The 27,396-nt window shown below is 43.1% G+C and overlaps 1 protein-coding gene and 1 long non-coding RNA gene across 3 annotated transcripts in view; both read left to right on the top strand.

The window, feature by feature from the left end:
* Positions 1-3,786: 3,786 nt before the first annotated feature.
* The window catches only part of SDHC (succinate dehydrogenase complex subunit C), a 35,889-nt gene continuing 12,279 nt past the window's right edge, over positions 3,787-27,396 (top strand). Inside the window, exons 1-5 of one of the 2 annotated variants that reach the window (XM_060644489.2) lie at positions 3,826-3,856; positions 4,903-4,947; positions 9,362-9,418; positions 10,786-10,887; positions 20,485-20,546. In XM_060644489.2, coding sequence (XP_060500472.1) covers positions 3,837-3,856; positions 4,903-4,947; positions 9,362-9,418; positions 10,786-10,887; positions 20,485-20,546 — 286 coding nt within the window. In that variant the 5' untranslated portion in view covers positions 3,826-3,836. Of the gene's footprint in view, positions 3,857-4,902; positions 4,948-9,361; positions 9,419-10,785; positions 10,888-20,484; positions 20,547-27,396 lie in introns of both variants that reach the window. The other variant, XM_060644490.2, reaches the window with a different exon arrangement.
* On the top strand, positions 10,894-20,380 carry LOC145713355 (uncharacterized). Its single transcript, XR_014136452.1, has 2 exons — positions 10,894-15,477; positions 15,688-20,380. It is a non-coding gene; the product is annotated as an uncharacterized LOC145713355 (long non-coding RNA).

Below are 27,396 nucleotides of genomic sequence, written 5' to 3'. Positions count from 1 at the left end.
CTGGAATCCGCTTAAAATCCCCTGGGGCCCCAGTATGAGGGGGCTGTCCTGAGCCAGTAACCAATTGCAGCCTGGCATGTGCAGTTGAGAGGTGGTGGGGAGGGGGGAAGAGTACAGGGAGCAGAAGGGGCATTGTGTCCTCTCGGTGGAGGGGTGGGGGGACACATACCACCCCATACACAGAGGGCTTTGTGTCTGATGGCCTCCCCCTGCCCTAGGCTGGAATGCCTGGGGGGGGGGGGGGAGGTGAGGGAGAGGGACAGAAAAAGGGACATAAACACACTTCTCCGAGGGATAGATGGGCAGGGGAACCTGAATCCTTAGGCCATGAGAGGGAATTTCTCTATAGCCTCCTTCCCAGAGAATGGCTCCCCCAGAGAACTCTGAAAATGGGATATCCCTTGTCTTTTTTTAATTTTAATTTTTAATTTTTTCGATGACTGCTGGTTGCATTATAGGCCTCTTGAGATGACCAGGTCATTTGGGAGTCCTTCCCCCCACCCCCCATCTCCCTGCATCCTGGGTGATTCTTCCCTGATAGAAGCTTTCTCCACTGGAAAATATCCAGGAAATAATTTCCCCAAGCTTTCCCTCTTTGTCAGGGAATCTTTCAATGCCTCATGCTGCAGTTTAAGTCCATTGCGGTTTAGGACAAGGCAACACAATTGTATTGAATGCCAGCTATATGTAAAGTATGGGTTTGTGGGTAACAGAAAGAGGAATAAAAATTAAGTTTCTCCTTGAAGGAGTTTAAAATCTAGTTGGCGGGGGGCAGAGAGGGGAGGACCAAAGGACAAATCCATCAGTACCCAACGTGATCAACCATCATGCTTGCCATAGCAGAGTGATGAACCAAGTGCTTAGTATACCAAGGAGGGCACAACCAGATCTGCTTGAACATGCGTAGTAGTTCACAAACATCCGGGAGATTAAGTTAGTAACGGAGGGTTAAAAACAAAACTAAACCATTTACTAAATGAAGTTCAGAGGCAGGGGGGTTGTGTCTGGAAGGCAACTTTAGATATGGACCAGCTTTGAAGGATGTGTGCCATTTTGAAGAAAAGAAATGGGTAAAGTTATCCAGGCAGATATAGCAAAAGCAAAAACAAAGACAGAAGAAAATGTGTGTGTGTGTGTGTGTGTGTGTGTGTGTGTAGGTTTCTGAAGTACTAAGGATATTCAAGGCAGATCTTGTGGCCTCCACTTTGACTTGATTTAGGGGAACATGAGGGGCATCATAGGAAACAAGTCTGTACAGGAAAGTTGAAGCCAATTGGTGAAAGGCATTAAACGGCAAATGAAAGAGGGTGGGCTTCATTGGTTCATCGTAAGAATTTCCTGATGGTTTGAGGGTGATATTTTGGGTTAGAGATGGGAGTGTCCACATGGTCAGAGCTGAGTTTTAAGACAAACCTGGCTAAAAAAAATCATTCCCACCAGAGCTCTCCTAATTGTTGTCTCCTTTGTTTCCCTTCTTGGGATTATCTGAAATGATTTTGTTTTTCACTGAACCTCTCATACTTCCATTTGAAATGTTTCCCCTTCTTTTCCCCCCTTTCTTTCTCTGATCTCAGGCCTTGGATAGACCCTGCTTTTCTCTCCTGCTTATTTTAAAGATAAACCCTGGTGATAAGGGGCTTGACTTAGTATCTTGTTTGAATTTCAGTGTAATTAATTTCAATCAGTTGTGAGCCCTACAGGTTAATTTGAGGGAAGAGGCCACTGTTTTCCTGCGATTGGGACCACTGCAGGTTCACCTGTAAAGCCACAGGCTCCTGGTACCTACCGGTCATCTCCTTACACAGGAGATGGAGGGTTCCATGATTAGTATTGGATTTGAACTGTGGAACTCTAAATGTGGGACTTGATCATAAACTCCACAGGCAAAATTATCAGTAAATGTTCAGGGGATGTTGTAGTCAATTACACCTCCCTAACCACAGGATGTTGTAGTCAATTACACCTCCCTAACCTCGTCTCCCCAGCTGCAAATGACCCACTTTCTGCTTTCATCCACCCCTTTACCTATACCTCTTTCACGGGGTTGCTACTTTCTTTGTTGTATTTACTTACTGATCCTGCTAAGGCATAAGCTGCTTGAGGACAATTACGTTTGTGTTTTTGAATCCCCTGAAGCACTTTCACATCCTCTACAAAAAGTTTATATATATATATATATATATATATATATATATATATATATATATAGGCATATATGTAGATGCCTCCTTTACTTAGCTCTTTAAATAAATTCATTATACATATAATTAATTATTATTTATTGTTATTCTGTGTGCACACATGAGTGAGTAGAGGAGGGGTAGAGAGAGAATCCCAAACAGGCTCCTGTGCTGTCAGTGCAGAGTCCAACCCTGGGCTCAAACCCATGAACTGTGAGATCACTGTCTGAGCCAAAATCAAGGGTAGGACACTTAACTGACTGAGCTACTCGGGCACCCCAATGACTGGAAGTTCAATAGCAGAAAACTGTATTTTATTTTTTTAAAGATTTTACTTGTAAGTAATCGCTACACCCATGTGGGGCTCGAAATCACAACCCTGAGATCAAGGGTCATATGCTACACTGACTAATCCAGCCAGGCTGCCCAGAAAACTTTATTTGAATGTAACAACTTTCTAATGATTAAGCAGTTTACTAAAAAAAAAAAAAAAAAAACAAACTTGTGTTTTGAGGGAACCTTTACCGAATGTGTTAAGAGTGCTGAAGATGAGTGGCCATCAATGTTTTATAGGAGATCCCTGCACTGAATAGAAACTAAAGTTAGAGAGCCGCTAAGGTCTCTGAACAGTCCAAAAGTCTATAAAAGTGCTTTCTTTGTCAAGTATTATAGAAATGCACAACAGGATTTTCATTTGATGCAGAGATAAGTGAATTTGTGCTATTTAAATCCTGAAAGTGCAGGAGTGCTAAATATAAATGAGATCTGAATAGTAATGTTAGCTGAATGTTTTATTGTAGAATAGGAGTTGCTCTAGGCTGTCTCCTTCACTTCTCTTTGCCCCGCCCTCGCCCGCAAAAAGACTCAAGAACTTTTTCAATTTTCTATTCCTGTCTCCCTTTTTCTTCCTTAAGTCACAAATGCTCTGCAATTGATTGCAGTGCTTGGGTTCCTCAAAACCATATATGTGTGTGTGTGTGTGTGTGTGTGTGTGTGTGTATAAATCAAAGCGAGTTCTCCCCCACTCCAGGTTCTTCTGGCTGTGGGCGTCACCCACACAGTCTTGAAACAAGGAACAAAGGAGTGTTGTATTTGGCTAGTGGGCGTCCAGCTCAGGCGGCAGTTCAAGCCCAGGAATTGTGGGCACAGAGCTGATCCAGGTGGTTAGACGAGGCTCCCAGGCCTTGGGATGGTGGTCTACGTAGTTCTCACGATCCTTCCTCAACTTGGGCCTCAACTCGTGTTCTCTGTACTCTGTTGTGGAGCTTCCCATCAGAACGGATGGAGCCCGTTTCCCTGGGAGTCTCGGCCGGCCTACCTGGCAAAGAGGGAGAGCGAAACTATTCTGGAGTCCCTGGTGAAGAATCAGGGCAAGTCAGAAGTTCAGTGGTGCGAAGCAAAATGAATATGTTCACAGGTGAAACGCAGACCGCAGAGTGTGAGTCAGCGCCATTTCTGCCGACCCCCTGGCAAATTCTAGCAGAAGCCAGCCGAGGGAAGCCGTGCACACACACAAAACCAGAAAAAATCAAGCGTGAACAACGCTGAGGCGGACCGCTGCGAGCCTTTTAAAGAGCCGGAGGCGTCACGTGACATAGCCCCGCCCCCAAGTGGCGGATACGTTGTGCGTCACTTCCGTCCAGGCCGGAACTCAAGATGGCTGCGCTCCTGTTGAGGTGACTTTATCCTGGGGCTGGGGGTCTGTGTCCGCGGCCCTGGGGAGGCCTGCGCTGCCCCTCCTGTCTAGCTGACGACTGTTTGCACCGTCCCGGGGCGGGGGAAGGGCCCGTGGGTGCGCAGGTCGCGCGCTCTGGCGTCCTAGGGCCCCTTCCCTCCCCTCCCAGCTGCTCCGGTCCCCGGGGTCACGGGCCCGTTATCTCCTCCTGAACTCCTTACCGAGGAGTCGCGCGGCTGTCGCCCCTTCTCCTTCCCCCAGCTTCAATACTTTCCCCCCCAGGTTGCGTTCGGGGCTGCACCCAGAGCCACGCTCCGAGAGAGTAAATAGTTAGGACTTCGAGGTCAGCGGACCGTCGGTCGTACGACTTCGAGCTCTTATTCGGGCCTCGGGAAGAGAGATCTTGGTGTACTTTGCTTTTGCTTCGAACTCCTGCAGACACTAGTTGCTGGCAACGAGTGGACACTGAGTTCCTAACGGGCCCCTGGGGGAGGGGACAGGAGTCCTGGATCCCTACCGCGCCGGCGGTTAGAAATAGCGCCCATAGCGGTCGCTCTACTGTCCTAAAGCAGCCCAGGGAATTCAGTTTCAGTTTATCTTTCTATGTGGGGTAGGGAGTGGATGTCTCAGTTTTTCTATACAAGGTCATTCGCCGCCCGGAGAAGTATCCTAGATTTTCTTCTATTCTGTCCTGTCCACTGTCTAGACCTCGTTCTCCACTCAGAGCCTTTCTAGGCGCGGCAACTCGAGTGACTTTAGACACACCCGGTACAAATCCCAGCATAGTTTCGTGCCAGGCCTATTTTTGGAAACTATTTGTTATGGAAAGTTAGTTTTAATGTCGTTGAGATTTAATTCCTGATTTCCCCAAATGCCTTCTTATTTCTCTTTCCACAGCAGTACACCCAGTATAAAAATAGAGGGACTTTATTTAGTTTTTCTCTGTGACAGAACGATTCCTTTCGGAGTTGAGATCAGGAGTGGGGTATCTTAATCCATCATTTTCCTCCTTCCCTCTCATTTCCAAATGTATCTTTTTTTCCTAAGGTGTTGCCAGCCCCAGTCTTGCCAGAACTGCACTCTTTATTCCAGGTAGTTTTACCGTAACTGAATGATTTTGAATCCTTGATGTATTTTGGTGGATGTCGGGGGCCTTTTGGTAGAATCAATGTTTAGCTTGAAATGATCATGTTGGTTCTAAACAGTTCGTTTTAGGAGTTTCAGGATTATTGTTTGGAAGGTGACAATGATCATACTCAGTAAATATGTCCAGACAGTATCATTTTGAGATGTGTACGACTGTCACCGCCAGGATTCAATGCCAAGAAATAGACTTCTTTTTCATTAGTATTAATCTGAAGCTCATGGGAAGGGCGCCTCTCTCTTCTTTTTTCACAAGGGATTTCTTAGGAGGGGGCATAGGGAGTTAAAAAAACAACAACAATTTCTTTTTCTGATTGAAATTCTGAGTCTAATTCCATTTCACTAGAGGGATTTGGAACTGTTTATAACGTGCTAACTTAGCCTCAAAGAAAAATACCTTCTAAGAAATCCTAGGAGCTAGATTCTAGTTCTAGTGTCACTAGTTCCATTTATTTTGGACAAGTCAAGGTCATCAATCCTCATTTCTGAGTGAAAATAGTAATAACTTGGGCCCACTTAAAAGAAGTATTGGCTAAACATTTTTAATGTTGGCTAATTGGCTAACTAAAAATGATTAGTTTTCAAAGTACCGTACATCATGGCTTTTAAATAGTGCTCTATATTTTGTATATTCCCTAAACAGTTCACAGACTAGCCAGGAATGAATAACCAGCCGAGTAATGCAACGCCATTGGCATTTAGTCAAGGAATGATTTGCCAAAGCCAAGACGGAGATGGAGAACTAAGCAAAGAACAGCTAGGCTTCTGTCTAATAAAGTTCATGCCGCTTAGGCACAAAATCGCCAAGAGTTGTTAACTATGTGCACGTTGCTCATCATATAAAATACTACCTGTGAAACCCTCTAAAAATAAGGCTTAACTTTAAATATATAAGGCTGCTTCTTAAAATAAGCATACCTCATTTACAAACCTTTTTTTTTTTTTGAGCCTCTTCTACGTGTCAGACATTATCATAGGTGTTATAGACACAGAGCATTCCAGTCTTATCCTTGAGGAGCTCAAAGTCTAGTAGAGGCGATAAATAGATTAATTATTAAGTACCATAATATGTGTTGCTATAGAGATACGAAGAAGCGGTGTGAGGCATGGCAGGGGCAGCAAGTAAGGCGAAAGAAACTGAAGTTGCCATCCAGGAGTTGTTGGGTTTTCAAGGATGAGTTTAATCAGACTGTGAGGGAGGTTCCAATCAGAGAAGAGCATGAGCGAGGGCACATAGTCCTAAGAGGGCTTGCTCTGTCTGGGTGTAGTGCAGTACTCAGCGTGGCAGACATATAAGGGGCTGACGGGAATTTGGAGGAGAATGGGTCCAGAGAGTTGGAGTGGGCCGTGTTGAGAAGGGCCTTGTTTGGCTACGGTGTGGACCTTACACTACAAGCAACGGGGAACTCTTAAAAGACTTTGGGCAGAAGACCAATGAAATCAGCTTTATTTTTCAGTAAGTTAGCTTTGGTAATATTGAATGATTGGGAAGAGACTGATGGTAGGGAGATCAGTTCAGGAGCTCCTCTTACAGTTCTCTTTGTGAGAAATGGAGAGGATAAGGACTAAAACAATGGACTGAAGTCCTGGATAGCATTGATAGGACTGGGTGATGCCTCACGTATATATGGGGGTGAGAGAAAAAAAATCAAGGATGACTTCTGTTGCCGTTTGGGAGTGGGTGGGGGCTAACAGTCATGAATCAGAATTTTTGTCTTTAAGTGATTTCTCTTCATCCTGTTCTTTGAGGTTATACATCTATTTTAGTGTTGCTCTTACCCCAGATATTTCTGAAACTTTTTGGCATACCATCAGATCAAGTTTAGAGGTCATATAAGAGAAACTCATTATATTATAGTCGCATCTTGTTTTGGACCAAAAATGGTTTTATTTAGTTTGATCGCATAGACTTGGCTTTGAATAACTTTTTTCCCCCCAAAAGTCAAATCCATTTTCAGCAGATGAATCTTTTTATCACCACTGATGGTTTTAAAAAGAATGTGATGTGAATTCTAAAGACCTTGGGGGAAACCAGTGAAATACTGGTCGTATCTTATACATGTGGGCCGAATTGCAGTTTGGAGAATGATTTTCTGGCCATTTTCTTACGTAATCCTCCCAGCAACCAATTAGGTAGGTCTTTTCAGTCCCATTTTACAAATAAAGAAGCTGAAGCTCAGTGGTCCCCTAAAGTTACATGATTTATGCAGAACCGGAATTCCAGTTTTTACTTTAATATTCTTCCTGTGTCGCTGTTGTCACCCCAGTCCAAAGAAGAGTTTCACAAATGATTTGAACAGCGATTACATTTTTTGGGTACACATGTATAATGCATTTAGAAAGGGACAGTGCTAACTAGAATGGTAAGTTCTGGCTTGTTCATTAAAAAGAAAACAAAGTACGATTACTTTTTGGCCATAACACAGAACGCCAAGTTCCTTGGTGGAACTTGCCAGAGTTCCTGGTTTCCCACAAAAGGCAAGGATCGATACCTACTTTGGTCCTGTTTCAGATAAGGCTATGGACTTTGCGCACCTAGTTTCTGTGAGGGCCTTGTGGAAAGCTTACGTTGGTATTTGTCTGGGAAACAATAGCATTAGACAGAGTGCTGTAGATTCCAGCCCACATCTGCAAACTCTTGCTGGGCAGCCGAGTGACTGGACCTAGCCTGGTGTGCGGAATGCATGTCCTGCGAACTTCAGAACCACAATTACTTCGATTGATTAAAGAGATTTGTTCCCACTGCCTTCTGGGAGCCTGGGGTACACAATGTCTGCATTCACCTCTCGTCTCCAGGGCTGGAGAGAGAGAGGAGCTGAAGGAAGTGTTGGCTGGATTATTTTACCTTCAAATAGCGTACCCTTCCACTGTCCTAGTGTCAAGCAGAGGGATTTTGAAACGTTTGTGCCTCTAATACCGATGGTGTGATGGACACTGTGAGCTTTTTTACAAGGTCGTCGGACCTCAGTGCGATTTTATTTCCCCACGGTGCCTTGCGCATAGGGGATCTACAGTAAACTTTTGTGGAAGCAACATATTTTTCATTTTAATCCCAGCGCTTCACTCTGATACCTTTCTTAAATACTTCTGGAAAGATTTGATATGATAATGTGAATAGAGGGGCCTAGTGGTCGTATTTTTCAGTTCGTGTGTGCTCTCTGGATCAGTTAAACTCTCTTTACATAGAATGCCCAGGCACATCTTAGTTTTAGGCTTGAGGAGCAGTTCTGGTACTGTTTTGATGCATTTCGAAAATAGCAACTTTTTAGTAGAAAACTTGTGTATCCTCTTGGTGCAACTCTTCACGTGGTCCATGAAATCTTTGCGTTCCCATACTTTTTGCACTATTAGAGACTTTTTTTTTTTTTTTAAAGTAGACTCTGTGAATGCAGTGTTTGAACTCAGGACCCTGAGATCAAGACCTGAGTTGAGATGAAGAGTCAGGTGCTTAACTGAGCCCCCCGGGCGCCCCTATTACAGACTTTTTGACTTGAAATTCATCTGTGTTGTCGGGAACTTGATGGTAGTTCCTAAAATGACAGCTTAGTGTTTAAGACCCTCTTTCTACAAACCCCTTATTCTTCAGCCTTCTTAATTCCTCCCTTTGCAGCAGTTAACTGAGCTGTATTCTTGTTCTTCTTCTTTACCCCAATCTTTTTTTTCTCTAAAAATTTTTTTTAACATTTAATTTTTATTTTTGGGAGAGAGTGTGAGTGGGGGAGGGACAGAGAACGAGGGAGACAGAGGATCCGGAGCTGACTTTGTGCGCTGACAGCAGTGAGCCTGAGCCGGGCCCAGACTCACAAACTGCGAGATCATGACCTGAGATGAAGTTGGATGCTCAACCACCTGAGCCACCCAGGCGCCCCAACCCCTATCTTTTAACCATGACCTCCTTTAAAACCTCACTTAAAAATAAATCACATTCTATATTTCTCTGTTCAACGTTACCAACGCTCATTATTCTTTTACCTTGTATTATTTGTGTTGGGCTAAAACTTTATTTTGCATTTGTAGGTTGTATTTGAGACTATTCTCAAGTTATTTAAAGTTGTAGCTTTCCAACTAAAAAATCATTTCAAGGACAGTGATACTGTCATTGTTTTCATCTTATTCTTAATTTTTCCTTTCACTCCTAAGTCTAATATGGTACAAAAATAGAGAACTTGATAAACTGAAATTGATCTCGAAATGTGTGTTGCTCTTTATTCTCTCTCTCTTTTCTTTTTAAGATTTTATTTTTAAGCAATCTCTACACCCAACATTGGACTTGAACTTACAACCCCAAGATCAAGGGTCACATGCTCCACTGACTGAGCCAGCCAGGTGCCCTCCATTGACTCCTTCTTCTCTTATCTTGCAGACAGGTTGGCCGTCATTGCCTCCGTGCCCACCTTAGTCCTCAGCTCTGTATCAGAAAGTAAGTTTCTAAATTTGTGGAGGCTATTATGACTTAACATTTTTTCCTTCGGGAACAGCAGTGGGTTGTTGTTTAGATTTGGGGGGTATGTGTGGAAGAAAATAGTTGTAGATGGTTGGCTGAAAATTTAGTGATTGTGGTCACTATTTTTCTCATCTGGTAGTAGAAGAAGGAAGGATTAGAATATTAAATTTTAAATTTGGGAAATATTTTATACTTTCAGAAAAGTTGGAAGACATTTGCTATGTTTACTTAGAGCTCTATGTATTTTTTTTTTTTATTTTTTATGTAGGAAAAAAATTTTTTTAAGTTTATTCATTTTTGAGAGAGAGAGAGAGAGAGAGAGAGAGAGTGTGTCAGCAGGGGAAGGGCAGAGAGAGAAGGGAGACACAGAATCCAAAGCATGCTCCAGGTTCCAAGCTGTCAGCACAGAGCCTGACGCGGGGCTTGAACTCACGAACTACAATACCATGACCTAAGCCAAAGTCAGATGCTTAACCAACTGAGCCACCCAAGGCACCCCGTTACTGACGTTTTTGAAGAATACGGCCCAGTTGTTTTGTAGAGTGCCTTTCAGGTTGGGCTTGTATGATTCTTTGCTATGATTAGAGTCAGGTTACCCATTTTGGGCAGGAGTAATAGGTAAGTATGTTATATTCACATCAAGGGCATGTGATGCCATTTGTCCCATTGTCAGTGATTTTAACTTTGATCATTTGAATAATGGAATGTCTGCTAGGTATTTTTCCACTATGAAGTTATTGGGTTTTTTCTTTTTTTATAATTAATGGGTCATCTGTGCATAGGTTATATTTTCTTGAGGGGGATGGAATGTATTTAATACAGGCATGTAATAAATTATTGGACATAGCTGTTCAACACTTAGCTTCCATCCACCCCATTAACAAGGGAAACCCAAGAAACTGTTCAGAGGTGCTGAGGTCTTGATTTTTGAGGATGTGAAAGGGAGTCTTGACAAACCAGATGAGAGCAGGTGGTGCTGATGTATGAGACCACACCCGTGCCCTCGGGAAAGGATGATCCATTTATATAAATGATTTTGAAATGTTGTACTTGCTCTGCTGCCTGGCACGAAAGAAGTAGAGCTTCTGTGGCAGGACCTGCGTGGTGGGGAATTGGAAAGAAGAGTTTTCCTCTGCTAGGACTTCCTTGGGTGATTGAGGTTGTTAATAACTGAGTCAAACTTGGCATAAAGATAAGAGGATTGGACAGACATGTTTTCTTTATACAATGGGTTCATCCAGCCCAGCTTAGCTTTTCTTATTTTAACTTTTTGTTATGTAAAATCTTGAGACAAGTATATTTCTAATCATTTTAAAATCTTCCATCTTCTGGTTTTATTTTAGTGCTGTTCCTTTGGGAACCACAGCCAAAGAAGAGATGGAGAGGTTCTGGAATAAGAACGCTGGTTTAAACCGTCCTCTGTCTCCGCATATCACTATCTACAGGTGAGCGCTCTGGAACCAGGGAATCTAGAGGTAATGGGTGAAGGTCCTGGAGGTTGGGCCATTGCGCCCCTGATTATTTCGCTCAGGCCTTTTTTATAAGAAGACGACTGTTTTTTTGCCTTCTGGCCTTAGAGGGTAATCTATCCTGAAGAACTACCATTTGGAAAATGGCAAGTCAAAATGTAATTTCTATTAGTCGAAAACCAGTATTTTGAAATGATTTCAAATTTATATAGATGTTGCAAAAACAATACACTCAATTCCTGCATACTGTTGTGCACATTCCCAATTTGTGAACATGTCCAAGTGATTTAAGATCAAGTGCAGAGATGATCGTGTCCCATTACTCCTGTGTTAGCTCTTGTGCTGCTGTAACAAGTGATCATAAACTTTGTGGCTTAAAACAGCACATTTGTTATCTTACAGCTCTGTGGGGCGGAAGTCTGACAGGTCTCACTGAGTTAGAATTAAGGTGTTGGGAGGGCTGCATTCTCTTCTGGAGGCTCAAGTGAAGAATCTGTTTCCTTGCCTTTTCTAGTTTCCAGAGGCTACTTCGAATTCCTTGGCTTGTGGCCTCCTCCCTCCATCTTTAAAACCAGCAGTGATGGGTGACATTCTTCTCCCACCACTTCCGCCCTACTTCCATTGTCACATTTCTTCTCTGATTCCCTTCTGCCAGCCTCTTCCACTTTTAAGGACCTTTGTGATTATGTTGGTACCATCCAGATAATCCGGGTTAGTCTGTTTAGCTCAAGGTGAGTTTATTAGCAAACTCAATTTCATATGCAACTGTTAATTCTCCTCTGCCATTTAAGGTAAAATACTCACAGGTTTCAGGGATTAGAATGCGGACATCTTTAGGAGGGTCATTACTCATTACTCAAGTAGGCTTAATACTTGAGTGCATGTTTCATAAATTCAGGGACACTCTGTAGTACAGCCATCACAGTCAGAAAGTTAACTTTGACCCTCTGTTACCATTTAATCGTCAGATCTCATTCAAGTGTTGTCAGTTGTCCTAATATTGTCCTTTATAGGTCCAAGATCCAATCCAGGATCATGTAGTGCATTTAGTTATCTCTTTAACTCTTTAATCTCCTTTGGTAAGGAAAGAGTCTTACCTTATCTTTTATGACCTTAACATTTTTAGAATGTTCCTCAGCTTGGGTTGTTTGCCTGATGTTCTTGGCAGGAATGCCTCTAACGTGATGCTGTGCTCTTCTCAGTGTGTGGGGCCAGGGATAAACATGATGATGATTTATCCTGTTACTGGTGATGTCAACTTTCTTTTTTTTTTTTAATGTTTGTTTATTTTTGAGATATCGTGAGCAGGGAAAGGGCAGAGAAAGAGGGGGACGAAGGATCCAAAGCAGACTCCATGCTGACAGCAGTGAGCCCGACGCAGGGCTTGAACTCACGAGCCATGAAATCACGACTAGAGCCGAAGTCGGACGTTCAACCAACTGAACCAGCCAGGTGCCCTAAGCAGACACATTTTAACTAATGATAAAAGTTATATCACCAGGGGCACCTGGGTGGTTCAGTTGGTTGAGCGTCCAACTTCAGCTCAGGTCACGATCTCACGGCTTGTGAGTTCGAGCCCCACGTTGGGCTCTGTGTGGACAACTCGGACCCTGGAGTCTGCTTCGGATTCTGTGTCTCCCTCTCTTTCTCTCTGCCCTCCTCCACTTGAGAGTGCGTGCGTGCGTGCTCGCTCTCACAAAAATAAATAAACATTAATAAATAAATGTGTCTGCTTCAGTTTCTCTGTAAAGTTAATGAATAAAGATAGTGTGCTTATAATTGATCATTATTTTGTGGGGAGACTTTTACCACCATGTTGATGGTACTTATCATCATTTATTAGTTATTACAATGAGTTATTACTGTGACGGTTGCCAGATTGTAATTTTTCTAATTCCATCATCCCTTCTAGATTTATTTGTAATAAATAAATTAATAGGATGAAGCATACTTTATCGGTGCAGACCCAAGGAATCCTAAAAGGAAAAACTCTTTTCTACTGTGATGACACCAACTAAAGGAAAAACAACCTCGTTTCCTCTCTGCTCTTGGTACTTCTGACATCGAATGTGTGGAGGTTTTTCCCACACCAACCAGTTTTCCATCTCTGCGGATACCAGTTGGGTATCCAGGAATTCAGTCGTGACGCTTACTGTCTGGAGTTAGTGCAGAGCCTACAGGTTAGGGGCTCAGTCCCACAGGCTGTCCCCCACTTCAGATGCCTGTTGGCAAGTCCTGTACTTTTGACTGACCAGCTATAAATCAAGAGTTCTCTCTACCCCCTCCTTAGGTTCAATCATTTGCTAGAATTGCTCTCAGAACCTGGAAACATTTACTTAACATTTACTAGTTCGTCATAAAGGGTACTACACATGATACAGATCAACCATGAGGTACCCTTTGACGCACCTCTACGTCCAGAAAAGTTCTGAGCACAGGAGCTTCTGTCCCCATGGAGTTGAGGTACACCACCTTCGAGACATGTGGTTGTGTTTACCAACCTGGAGACACTGAACCATTTACTTTTGGGATTTTTGCGGAGGCTTCATCACGTAGGCATGATCAATTATTAACTCAATCCCTAGCCCCTCTTCCCTCCCTGGAAAAAGAGGGAGTGGACCTGAAAGTTCCACATTTCTAACCGTGGCTTGGTCTTTCTGGTAACCAGCCCCCACCCAGAGTCACCTCATTAGAGCAAAGGACGCTCTTACCGCCCAGGAAATTCCAAGGGATTTAGGAACTGTGTGTCAGGAATCAGGGTCGAAGACCAAATATTAGAACAAAAGATGTTCCTAGCCCTCCTATCTCTAAGGAGTTGATAAGGGTTTTAGGAGCTCTGTGTCAAGAACCAGGAAGAGAGACAGTGTAGATACATAGTTCTTATTTCCCAGTGCCTATTCTGCCTAAAGGGTTACACTGTTACTCTCCTTTATTTTGATGTTCAGATTGTCCCACACTTAGCCGGTGGGAGTGCTTCAAGAAGGCTCCTGCGAAATCAAGATCTGGGTGCTAGATGTGCTCATTGCTACCAGGATGTCATTGCTTGTAGGGCCTTTTCAGTAGACAGAGCTAGGATATGTGTGGATGCAAATGCAGGTGTCCGTGTAGGTGTGAGTGTATACATAAACACAGATGCATCTGTAGCTGTTCATCCGTTGTCCTCGGAAGTCGCATCGATAACTGGTAAGCTGGTGTCTTCAAAGAAAAACCCTTCTAGGTCTGCTCCTTTCCAGTTCATGCAGCAAAGCAGCTGGAGCCCCGCTACCCTCTCTACTTGGGTTCCTGCCAGGGAGGCTGGCCGTTTCTTTACCACCTCCGCAAATACCACAACCCTTCAGATTTTTTCCAAGCCAGATTCCAGAAATAATTCTGATTGCAGAAATTGGGCATTCTAAAACAGAAGGAGACTAATAGGTGATCTTAAGCCTTGCAACTTGGTGGAACTTTTTTTTTAAGAGAGAAAATATTTGGGGAAAAATGATAATGATGAAGAACTTCTCAAATTACTCTGAATCCGTATTTAAAGCCCTGGCCTTTTTGCTTGGGTCACGTAACGAATGTTAGTAAGCTGGTGGCGTGAGTCTCTCACTACCTTCTAGACATACTTGTGGGGGGAAAAAAGCATCAGAGAGCATGGGGCTGTTTCCAAGGTGATATGTCCAGGAAAGATGTCTGATTTATGTTTTATGAAATCATATTTTCTATTACTAACTTCTTTAGAGTTTTTTGGAGGAGGCATGGGAGGGAGTAAATGGTCAAGGTAGCACTTTATGAAGTATTATTTATTTCACTAAATTGCATCAATTTATCAAAGCAAAAGCGTATACAGGGCTTAAGTTATCAGGAGAACAAGAGCCACTGAAAAGGATGTTAGAAAACTTTTTAAAACTTAGGGTTGAAACTTAGAGATGAAAGGGGCCATAACATTTAATTTCCTCATCAACCTCATTGGTGTTTTTTGTTTTTGTTTTTTAAGATTTTATTTTTTTATTTAAAAAAAAATTTTTTTTAACATTTATTTATTTTTGAGACAGAGACAGAGCATGAGCAGGGGAGGGTCAGAGAGAGAGGGAGACACAGAATGCGAAACAGGCTCCAGGCTCTGAGCTGTCAGCCCAGAGCCCGATGCAGGGCTCGAACTCATGGACCGTGAGCCGAAGTCGGATGCCCAACCGACTGAGCCACCCAGGCACCCCTAAGATTTTATTTTTTAAGGAATCTATACACCCAATGTGGGGCTCGAACTCACAGCCCCAGGATCAAGGGTCTCCCACTCTACTGACTGAGCCAGCCAGGAGCCCCAACCTCACTGTTTTAAGAATGTTCCTTGGGACTTTGGATATTCCACTAAGCTTCTGTGGGTAGTTGAGTGTGGCTGGCCAACATGCAGATTGCACTGTGGGCCCCGGCCCTGGGTAACCAAAGCAACTTCACTTTGATCTGTTTTATATACAGTAAAACCTTGGTTTACAAGCATAATTTGTTCCAGACACATGCTTGTAATCCAAAACACTTGTATATCAAAGCGAATTTCTCAATAAGAAATAATGGAAGCTCAGATGATTTGTTCTAACAGCCCAAAAATACTCAATTTTTTTTTTTTTAACGTTTATTTATTTTTGAGACAGAGACAGAGCATGAACGGGGGAGGGTCAGAGAGAGGGAGACACAGAATCTGAAACAGGCTCCAGGCTCTGAGCTGTCAGCACAGAGCCTGACACGGGGCTCGAACTCACGGACCGTGAAGTCGGCCGCCCAACCGACTGAGCCACCCAGGCGCCCCTGCCCAAAAATATTCATAAAGAAATGATTATAATACTGTAACATAATACCAAATAATAAAGAAAATACAAAGTATAAAGAAAAATTAACCTGCACTTTCCTTTCCAAACCTTCATGGCTGGTGGGAGGGAGACAAGAGAGAGGTGGGTTATTGTGTAGGACGTCTTTCACTATCACCAATGGATTTTGGCTACAGTACAGTATTTTTTTTTTAATTTTTCTTTTAATGTTTTATTTATTTTTAAGACAGAGACAGCATGAGTGGGGATGGGGCAGAAAGAGAGGGAGACACACAATCTGAAGCAGGTTCCAGGCTCTGAGCTGTCAGCACAGACAGCTCAGGTGTGGGGCTTGAACTCACGAACTGTGAGATCATGACCTGAGCCGAAGTCGGACACTCAACCGACTGAGCCACCTGGGCGCCCCTACAGTACAGTATTAATAAACTCTTGTCATGTTCTGTATTTAATGTAACTGGCAATAAGGCAGCAGAGGAAAAGGTCTATATCGGCAGGCAGCCTGACCTAGAATGAAGCAAAGCATTCCTAAGCTTACTCTTGGATGGAAAAGCAAAGGACTGCCCATAGGTGCTTTGAAGTGACAAAAAATACAGTGGTGCCAGTGTGGGCACCTTCCAACAATCTGAAAAAAATTACCGATTTCTGCCAAACACCATGGCCTGAGACTGAGCATCTGAGCATGGGAGACTATCACTCACAATCCTTCAGAGAGAGAGAGAGAGGAACCGTTGTCTCATTTGGGATCATGTGATGTTCCACGTCACATACTACTCGTATTGCAAGACATCGCTCGTTTATGAAGTTAAAATTTACTGGAAATGTTTACTCGTCTTGCGGAACACTCGCAGAATAAGTTACTCGCAATCCAAGGTTTCACTGTATTGGGTTTTTGCATTTTAAGAAAGGTGCTGCTCACCAAAAAAAACCAGAAAAGAAGTTTAAAAGTCACGGTTGTACCTGATGAGTGAATCTCTTCTGCGTTATTTTCACATGGTTGTCTCTGCCTGGGCTTATACCCCTCTAGCATACAAGGAACTCCCTACCGCCCTTTTCCAGTTTGGGCATTTCTTTGTTTATCAGAAAGACCCTTCTTTCATTGAAGTTGCTGCAACTTATTATTATATTTTTAAATTTTTTATGTTTATTTTTGAGAGGGAGAGAGTGAGCAGTGGAGGGGCAGAGAGAGAGGGAGACAGGGCACTGACAGCAGAGAGCCCGACGCAGGGCTCAAACCCACAAACCATGAGATCATGATCCCAGCCAAAGTCTGATGGCTGAGCCACCCACGCACTGCAGAAGTTGCTACAACTTATATCTTCTATCCAGTGGCTCTGGTTTTACCTTGAGTCATGTGAAATAAATCCAAGCACACTTTTTCTCCAACATCCATTTATTGATTTTCATGTGCTTATTGGCCATTTGTATGTCTTCTCTGGAGAAAGGAATATTCAAATCCTACGCTCATTTGTTTAATTGGGTTGTCTTATTTTTTAACATTTTTTTCTACTGTGGTAAAATATGCATAATACACAAAACTTGTCATTTTGACTATTTTTAAATATACAGTTCAGTGGCATTAAATGTCTTCACCATTGTTGTACAAACCATCACCACTATCCATCTCCAGAATCCTTTTATATTCCTAAATTGAAACTCCATACTCATTAAGCAATAATTCCCATTCTCTGCCGCCAGCCCCAACCCCTAACCACTGAGTTTCTGTCTCTGTAAATTAGACTACTCTGGGTGCCTTGTGAAATGGAATCATACAATGTTTGTCCTCTTGTGCTTGGCTTCTTTCACTTGGCACAATGTCTTCTAGGTTCATCCATATTGTAGAATGTGTCCGAATTCCGTTCCTTTCTAAGGCTGAACAGATGCTTTGGTGTATGTATACATTGCATTTTGCTTATCCATTCATCTGTCCACGGACATTTGTGTGGCTTCTACCTTTTGGCTATTGGGAATAATGCTGCAATGAGCATCGGTGTACAGATACCTCTTTGAATCCCTGCTGTCAGTTCTTGTAGGCCTATATCCAGAAATTGAACCGCCAGGACATATGGTAATGATTTAATTTCTTGCGGAACCCGCCATACTGTTTCCTACAGGAGCTGCGCTGGTTTATGTTCCCACCAACACTGCCTGAGGGTTCCAATTTTTCTACATCCTCACCAACGCTCATTCTTTATTGTTTTTAACAATAGGTATCTCGTTGTGATTTTGATTTGTGTCTCCCCAATGATGAGTGACTTTGAGCATCTTTTCGTATACTAACTGGCCATTTGTATATCTTCCTTGGAGAAATGTCGTTTACTTTGTCGATGGTATTATTTGCAGCACGATTGTTAAGTCACATGCTGAAACTCATATATCCTAGGTCTCTAGCTTTTCCTTGATTAGCGTTCTATTAACAGTCCAAAAAGGAAATAAAATGAATACATTTCAAATCAAGTATTTGTTGATTGTTCAGTGTGCTTGATACTCTTTTAGGAGTTGGAAATACAGAGATGAATATCATCTGTGTTCAAAGGGATCTCATGTCCTGAAAAAAAATTTTCCTAAGGGAAAATTTTAGTGGCTCTTAGTGATTATCTTTTCTGTAAATGAATTAAAACAATCTTGATTTTCTATACTAGACTCTTACTTAATGTGTGAACAGGAAATCGTGGAAATGATTTGTCTTTGTGATATTTAGGCCTCAGCTAGAAAACACAAAGGCCGGGGCTGAATTAATCTGAAGATCCATTTACTCCTATGTCTTGGGTTGATTTTGGCTTCTAAAGGCACCATCATTTTCTCTCCACCTGAGTCTTTCTCCGTGATCTCTCTGCATAGGCTATTTGGGCTTCCTCTTAGCAGGAGAGAGTGTGTTCTGGAAGTCACGCAATGTCCATTCTGCTACATTCTGTTTCTTGAGGGAGTCAGTCGTGAAGGTTCAAAGGGCTAAACACTTACTTGCCTGAGTTACAAGGAGTTATAAGGAGTGACAAGATTCTGGAAGGTCACGTGAAACTGGAACTAGGACTGTGGTTGTTTGGGAAATAAAATCTCCTTTACCTACTCAGCACTAAGCTAACCCAGGCTATGGTTTTAACCATTTTTGAAAATTAGGGTAACATTTGACTTCAGCAGTTTCTCCTATCACTCCCATTTTCCACTTCAGTATGTCTAAATACCAGAGCAGTGCTCATGTTTTATCGGGTAGCTCTTTCAGTCATGGGATTTCATTCACTGGCCATGGGCCCTAAGTGCATTCGGAATGCTAAGCAGTGTCTTACAATTTCCCCACCTCTGTTTTTTTCAGTTCTCTCAAATCAATATTTGTTCTGTCTTTTTCAGTCTGATAATCATGCTCTTTGACAAATAAAATAGTTGAGCAATCTGCTTTGTACTCTGTCATCTATTAACATAAAATTGTCCATCCCGGTTAGGAGGCTTTCTTTCCCTGAATACAATTTTAAAAGCCCCTTTTTGTTGTCCTTGACATTTTTGCAAGCCTCAGCTCATTCTGGGTTTTAGTCTCCTGATTTATCTAACCAAATTATGTCATTGTTCTCTGCTTGTCCTTTGTTATGTGGCTCTTCTTCCGCCTTTTATATTTATCCTGTTAAGTCTGAGTTAAGCAGAGTGGTGTCTAGCCAGTTTTTTTGGTTTCTTTGGACGTTACTCCTTTCTTACTGTGACCATTTTCATTACATAGTTAGAATTTCTTTTTGAGATTTTTTTCAACTTGCTTGGGTACCTTCCCTCTAGAGTGTTGAAAATGTCTGAGTAGGCTCAGCATTTCCTATCTAAGCTGACTTTCTAGGGTGAACGTTCACTTTATCCAAAGACTTCTGTTCTTTCCATTTCACTAACCAATTCTCTCGAGCATGAGAACCAGGTCCAGAATATAGCAGTGTTAGTTGTCCTTCTGTGGAAACGCTTTGGCAGATTAATGATTCAGAGCGTGATTTAGAAAGGGGTTTGATGACAAAGTATTTCAAAACTACCGTGGATTAGGAAACATACACTAAATCCAGAAAAATTGGATTTAAAAATTTGGGATAGGTAATTTATCAGGGAGTAAATGGTATGCTCAATTGGAATATTTACGGGCATATAGTAAGAGTTCAGGGGTGACTGTGTGTTCTGTGAAACTAGATAAACAAAACTCACTTGGTTTTCCCTTTCCTCCAATCTTGTGACTAGAGCAAGGGAAGACCCAGGTGGTTGTAGTCTAGTGATTATTTTCTAACTTGATGCAACTTTAATTGGCGTCTTTGACCCACCCATATTGTTCCTTCTTAGGAAAGGAGGAGTTTCCTTCTGGTGAAAGGGAGGGATGCTTCTCCTGAAATAAATCAGTTTTCATGTATTCACACTAGAAAGTGGAAACAAGAATGCAAAAGCTGTTTTCGTTTTTATATGTAAATAGTGCCTATATCCAAGTAGTTTATCTTCTCTTCGCCAAAATGGACTGTGTATCGGGGTCCCTGGGTGGCTCACTCGGTTGAGCGTCCGACTTCGGCTCGGGTCATGATCTTGCAGTTCGTGAGTTCGAGCCCTGCATGGGGCTCTGTGCTGATAGTTCAGAGCCTGGAGCCTGTTTCAGATTCTGTGTCTCCCTCTGTCTCTGGCCCTTCCCCTCTTGAGCTCTGTCTCTCTCTTTCTCTCTTTCTCTCTCTCTCAAAAATAAATAAACATTAAAAAAAATTTTTTTTTTAAATGAACTCTCTATTGTGTCATATTTTCCTTTTTTTAATTGCCTTTGTGTATTTCTTTGCAGTTGGTCGCTTCCCATGGCGATGTCCATTTGCCACCGTGGTACTGGTATGGCCTTGAGTGCAGGTATGGACACGTGTATTTACACATACGTGCACACCGGCACACGCACTTTGAAGAACTTTGCTGTTTCTGTGTCTCTTAGCACCCCCTCCTGTGCAAATCAGCAACTTGATTTAGAGAAAATGACGAGTCCATTTAAGCTTATTGTTCATTTGTTCCTTTAACAATTCATCATGAGTTCCCAGTAAGCTTATGTTCTTTCCTTAGCCAGGTGTTTTGTTTGTTTGGTTTTTAGTAAGCTTCACACCCAGCGAGGAGCCCAATATGGGGCTTGAACTCACGACCCTGAGATCAAGACCTCAGCTGAAATCAAGAGTCGGACACTTCACCGACTGAGCCACCTAGGCGCTCCTATCCCTAGCACACTATTATATATTTATTGAAATTACAGAGAACAGAGGTAGAAATGTCATAGAGATGTGTGGGCCGACTACACATTGACCAAACACCGTCCGAGATTAGTCATCAACCTTATTCTTCCAGAAACTCAGCTTTAGCACCCATTCTGTATCACCTAGAATTGATTAGGCCCAAAAAACCAAGTCCTTCTCCAGTCTCGCAAAATCTTGGTTTACGGCCCAGAATGTCTATTTATTTACTTACGTGGTATGAATTGTATGCTGGTCTTAGTGCATCCATTTCAGGTAGTCAGGTTTATTACAGGCAGGAAGGATGCAGATTTTAATCAGGTTTTGGGATCTGATGCATCTTTCTACAATAGAGAGATACTTCACAAGAGGATCAGCTGTATTTTAAATTTTTCCCTGGCTGGTACAGGAAATATGGACATATTTTTGTTTTCTGTGATGTTCTTCAGGGACCGCCCCCCTGGACTCCTGTAGACTGTGTTTTTACAAAAGTGCTCATCAGTGGGACTGCTGGCTCAAGTGTAGGGACCCTGTATTTAGGCAGCTGCTGCTAAGACATTGGCAGAAATTAGCTAATGCCATGTCTTTGCCGTTCAAAGTCAGATTTGTTTTGTTGGTAATCAAGTAGGGATAGGAACTCCTACCTAAGATCGGATATTATCATCCCTACTTATCATTCCTTTGGTTGGTAAAGGGATGATGGAATCCAGGTAGAAGGATGATTGCTATTGTCTTGGAATCTGTGTATAGTTTCCGGTTTTTAACCCACTTGGACTGAAAATAATATAACAGACTTCAAGATTAGGTTATGCTGGCTGTAAATTCACAGTTACTTTCTTTCTGCCTACTTTGAATCTTATAATTGCTAGATTGATTCTTTATGCTTAGTTTGGTGGTGTTGATGAACAAATTTAATCCTAAAAATCATTGAAAGAACAAGAGCAGTTTATCAGGCTTTATTTTCCCTTTTCATCTCAGTGTATTTATCACCACTGAATGAGACAAAGGATGTTGACTCTTTCATAGACCATACTAATTAAAAAATATTCGTTTGCCAAACATAGCTAACGGTGATACATATTTTTTTCACAACCGTAGTTAGCAGTAACTTACTTCTTTCCTATCTTTACCCCCTTGAAAGACCTTGTATTCATCAGCACGTATCCAGTTTATCCCTAATGTTCTCCCCTGATTCCAGGATGGAACGTAGTGGCTGTTGTGTATATGGTAGTAGTTCTCCTGTTTCCCTCAAATGCTGAAGGTCCATTCAAAACTGGAAGGGAACCTATTTTCAATAGGTGGGTGACGTAGGCAACCCGGTCAGCTCTCTAAACCTCAGTTTTATTCCTTGTTAAAATGAGCATCTTATTAATGCCTCTCCCAGAATTGATGGGATTTCAAGAAACCACACTCTGGATGTTGACTTACAAAAACAGGAATGAGAAGTATGATAAATTTAATGGCAGCGGTCTCTTAGAAGATGAAGTGCATTGGACCAGATGGTGAATTTGGCCTGAAATGAAGTCAGTCCCAGCATCTGTGATCTTTGCATTCTTGTGGCTCTCCTCCAATCTGTTCTTCACTTAACAGCAGGAGAAACAAAACCTTATGAAAATAAATTGAATCGTGTCACACTTAGAGTCACCCTATCACTGCATTTGCCTTTGCGCTTAGATTAAAATTCAAATCTCCACCGTGGCATAAAGTGCCCTGCCTCGTCTGGCCTTGCCTCCCCTTGCTTCCTGTGCTCTGGCCACACTGGTCTTTGAATTCCTTTGAATGAGCAAAAGCCTTTCTCACCCCAGAATCATTGCATGATTGCATTGACCAGAATCATCAGGTCATGATCCCAGGGTCATGGGATCAAGCCCCACATCGGGCTCCGTGTTGAGTGTGGAGCCTGCTTGGGATTCATTTATTTCATCTCTCTCTCCCTCTCCCTCCCTTCCACCCTCCCTCCCTCCCTCCCTCTCTCTCTCCCCCCTAAAAAAAAAAAAAAAAGTACTTTGCCTACCACCATCTGTAATTAAGGAGTTTCCAGTTCTAGTTCTTTTGTTAATTTTATGTTTCCAGCACTGTTCCTTCATAGTTCTTATTGCACTGGTCGCCTCTTTCAGAGCTTTTATTACATATTTGTAATTCTTTTGTTTGCTTACTTTTTATAAATCTGTCTCTTTTATTAGACTGCTAACTCTACAGAGAGTGGGGACTGCATGTACCTTCTTTACCCTCCATACCCACTGGCAGACACGCAGTAGGTGCTTAGTAGATCTCTGTTTACTAAATGAATACAACCATCTAAGTCATTTTGCTCATAGTGGTCATTTCAGAAATGTTCATTTTTCCTGCCTTCTAGTTCACCTCCTGCTTGCATTAGACATTAAATAGTGATAGTAATGGCCCCTACCCTCAAGGGCAGAGGAGTCTAAGGAGTAAGATTAATAAATATATATAATTCTCTGCAATAACTTTTTAATAGAAATATGGGGTCCCTGAAGAGAGACCATCTGTGAAGGAGTTGGAGAGCTTGAGAGAAGGATGAGGAGGAGAGTTCATTAAGAGGTGGTAGAGGAGGACATTCCAACAGAGAAACTACCTTATGGCCTAGGGGTTGGGAAGTGTCCAGAGTCACTGGATGGTGATGACTGGGTCTGGTTGTTTGAGAGTAGTGTTTACGGGAGAAGTGGCAGAAGGTAAGGCTGGAAAATGTGCTAGACAGTGAAGGACCTTGACTGCCGTGTGGACAAGTTGGAACTTGATCCTGTAGATCTTTGGAAGTCATAAAAGTTTCCTGTTTTTGGGGTGCCTGGCTGGCTCGGTCAGTAGAGCACTTGACTCTTGATCTTGGGGTTGTGAGTTCAAGCCCCGCATTGAGCATAGAGCTTTACATTAAAAAAAAAAAGAAAGAAAGAAAGAAAAGTTCCTGTTCTCATTCCAGTAATAGGACAGGCTGGCTGGGACAAATCCACTGTAGAGATTTTGCAGCCAATATGTAAATTGTGAAAAGCATGTTGAACCGAAAAGTGTGATGACGCTAGTTTGACTTTAAAATAGAATTTATTGCAAAGGGACTTCGTAAACAATCCTTTAAAATATGGGAAGAGATGGCCAGTAATACTCTTCCATTGCTTAGATGCTGTAGGGAGTAAAACACTCATGGCTTTTCGTAGTGACGGATGGTATAACAGTCTTGATGCGATCAGGTCAGTCCCTTGAGAGTGGCAGGTAGCGGAAGCTGCAGCAAGAGTGAGGCTGGGGGAGGCAGTCAGGATGCGGCAACACCACCGGAAACCCCATGAGTTTAGCAGAAGCCCGGGCGGGTGCAAAATAGCAGGTATTCAGAGGAATTGCGACTGCAAATGAAGTTTACAGGGACCTCAGAGGGGTGTGGGAATGGTCCTGAAGGTCTGGGGTTGTTAGGAAATACGGGTCAGGTCAGAGACCTTCAGTGAGAGATTGCCTGAATGCATACACAAGCCTTCAGCTCAGGCAGTCCGTTTCTTTTCTAGAAAAGCCAAAGGCCTTACAGATTTCTAAAGTAACTAATGGAACTTGAAAATGACTGCTTTTGTCTTCTGGGCTTGTCATGAGATGGGACATTAGTCATTGATTCTCGAATGTGTTAGGAATCCTAGTCACCGAGGCAGTGGAGACAAAGTAACAAGAGTAAACTTTGAGAGTAGGACAGATCTGTGTTCGGTTCCCGATGTGTCACTAACCAGGTGCTATATAGGCTCACTTCCTTTCCTGCTTGTATTAATGCCTAGTTAGGATTGTGGGAATTAAACACTAGATAGAAGGTTCTGGCTGTAAATCAGAGTCTTCATGACCCCTCCCTTGATAATTTGCTAGAACGGCTCATCAGAACTCCTGAAAACACTTTACTTACATTTAGTGATTTTTTTAAATGAAGGATGCCCCTCAGAAGAGCCAAATGGAAGAGGAATGTAGGACAACATATAGGGGTGGACTGGGGGGCTGTCAGTGTGCGTGGAGCTCCCATGCCCTCTCTGGTATATTTAAAGTAACACCAAAGTTCAGCTGAGTAAAAATGAGGATCTGATTGGCTTTATGAATTGATTCATGAATTGGGCAGCATCCCTTTTAGCAAGGAGATGCTCTGCTGAGCTAAACAAAAGAAAGGTTTTTAAAGGTAGAGAGAAGGCATTAAAAAAAAAAAAAAAGAGGGGCTCCTGGCTGGTTGAGTGGGTGGATCATGTGACTTTCAATCTTGGCGTTGTGAGTTTGAGCCCCACATTGGGTATAGTGATTAGTTAAAAATAAAATCTTAACATGTTTTTAAGTTTATTTATTTATTTTGAGAGAGAAAAGAGAGAGAGAGCGAGCAGGGGAGGGACAGAGAGATAGTGCGATAGAGAATCCCAAGCAGGCTCCGCACTGTCAGCACAGAGCCGGGTGTGGGGCTTGAACCCACGAACAGTGAGATCATGACCTGAGCTGAGATCAAGAGTCAGATGCTTAACCGACTGAGCCACCCAGACGCCCCCGAAATAAAATCTTCAAAAAAAAAAAAAAAGGAAAGGAAGGAAAGGAATTTATTAGCAAGGAATGCATTGTTTAGGCAAGGTTGCCCTCCTGAGGGGCATGGAAGGTATCTATCAGTAAATTTCCTATCGGTAAATTTGCTCAGATTGACCAGGAAATTCCGTGTTGACTGGTTACACTGCTGGGAAGTTGAAACTGCAGTTAGCTTAGGTATCAAGTTAGGTTTGCTGCTTTGCCCTAAGCGTCACCATGGTCGGCCTGTGGGTTTTTCTAACACCACCCTTTCTGCACCTGATGTGTTCAACAACTTGAAAGCAGCTCAAAACCTGTCGTTCAGGGGGTTTTATGGAGGTTTCTCACCTAGGCAGGATTGATCACGTTATTGGCCATTGGTGATTAGCTCAAGCGCCAGCCACTCCTTTGCAGAGATGTGGGGGGCGGGGATGGAAGTTCCAACCCTCCATCCCTGCCTGGGTCTTTCTGGCAACTAGCCCCCGTCCTGAAGCTGTCTAGGGGCCCCCAGCCACCGGTCATCCCAAGACACTCTTCCCACTCTAGAAGTTCCAAAGGTGTCAGGACTGGTGTGCCAGGAACTAGGGGGAGAGACCAAATATATATTTCTTACCATAGCACATCTTTGAACAAGGAATATCAATCAGTTAATTCAGTCAAAAGTGACTTTGGCCAAAGCTTTCCTCATTACAGGTGAAAAAAATATATGAGAGGAAACCAAATATGCGATTTCCCAAATTCCCCTCTGATGCCTAGTATACCAGGAAGCTGGTGATAGCCTCTCCTCCAATGACCTCAGTGCCCGAGGTGGGGGCTCCTCTAACAGCTAAACAACGTAAATTAGGAAAACAAAGCCACTGAAGTTGTCCCATGTAATCAGTCAGACAAATTAAGTGGTGCTTTCCCTGGGCTGTGGGGACCAGCTCTGGCCTGCTACACTGCAGTAAAGCGCTACATACAGAGCCCCTCAGGTTGGCAGCAAGTCCTGTGGCCGCTTCCAGAAGCCATCCGAAGCCCTTTCAGACCCTTCTTCCCAGCACGCCCCTGCAGATGTCCCTGCAGATGAGAACGGAAACCCGTGCAAGAGCCTTGCCGGAGCCGTCGACGTGATGGTTCACCCAGCCCCGGTGACAGCACCTGATTGTTCTTGTATCCGAAGTGCTCACGCACTAATCTCATCCATCGTGTCCTGTTGTGCCTGTCGGCCTCCCTGCAGCCTCTGGAGGGGGCGGCGGCAGGAGTGTTCCTGCACTGAGAAAAAGTAAAACCCTTCGGAGAAGCATTTGCTCTTCTGGAGACCATCGATTTTGCCAGGCCATTTCATCCTGGTAATGCGAGGACAGAACCGTAGCACTTGTGAGCAGGAAAGGCCGAGAACAAGCTCTTCAGCTACAGATGATGAGACATTTTCTGAACGGTGCGGAAGTATCCCCAGCACTCACAGAAATAATAATCGCCACCGGGCCTGTGTTAGGAAATTCACGTCTAGTATTTAATTTAATTCTCACCATCCTAACTGGCATGAATACAAGCAGAAAGGGAAGTGAGGAGTAAGTGGCCGGTAGTGACAGTAAGAACTGGACTCCTTTGTCTCACCGCACAGGTTGTGCTGCTGCTTTCTCCACGCCGCCTCAGTGGCCAGGATTCCTGCTGTGTCCATAACATGCCACATCTGAGAATCGGTGACCGATGTCCCTTCCCTCTCATGCCAAGCCCAGAAGAGAAAAGCAGCCACTTCAGAGTTCCACTGATTACCTATAGGTCTGTACGTAAGGCCTTTGGCTTTTCCAGAAAGGAAGCCGACTGCCTGAGCAGAGGTTTGCCCGTGTACGCAAGCAGTCTCTCGCTGAAAGGCTGATCCTTCAGCCTGGCCTGTGTGAGAATCTGTGGACCTGGAAATGATGACGGTGACGGCCAGTCTGATAGCCGGGGTTGGAGAAGTTGTGCAGTATCCAACAGCGTATACA

This window comes from Panthera onca, chromosome F1 (assembly GCF_046562875.1).
Source record: "Panthera onca isolate mPanOnc1 chromosome F1, mPanOnc1 haplotype 2, whole genome shotgun sequence".
NCBI classification, from domain to species: domain Eukaryota; kingdom Metazoa; phylum Chordata; class Mammalia; order Carnivora; family Felidae; genus Panthera; species Panthera onca.
Note: the sequence above shows the minus strand (reverse complement) of the source record. Positions and strands in the feature narration are given on the sequence as shown.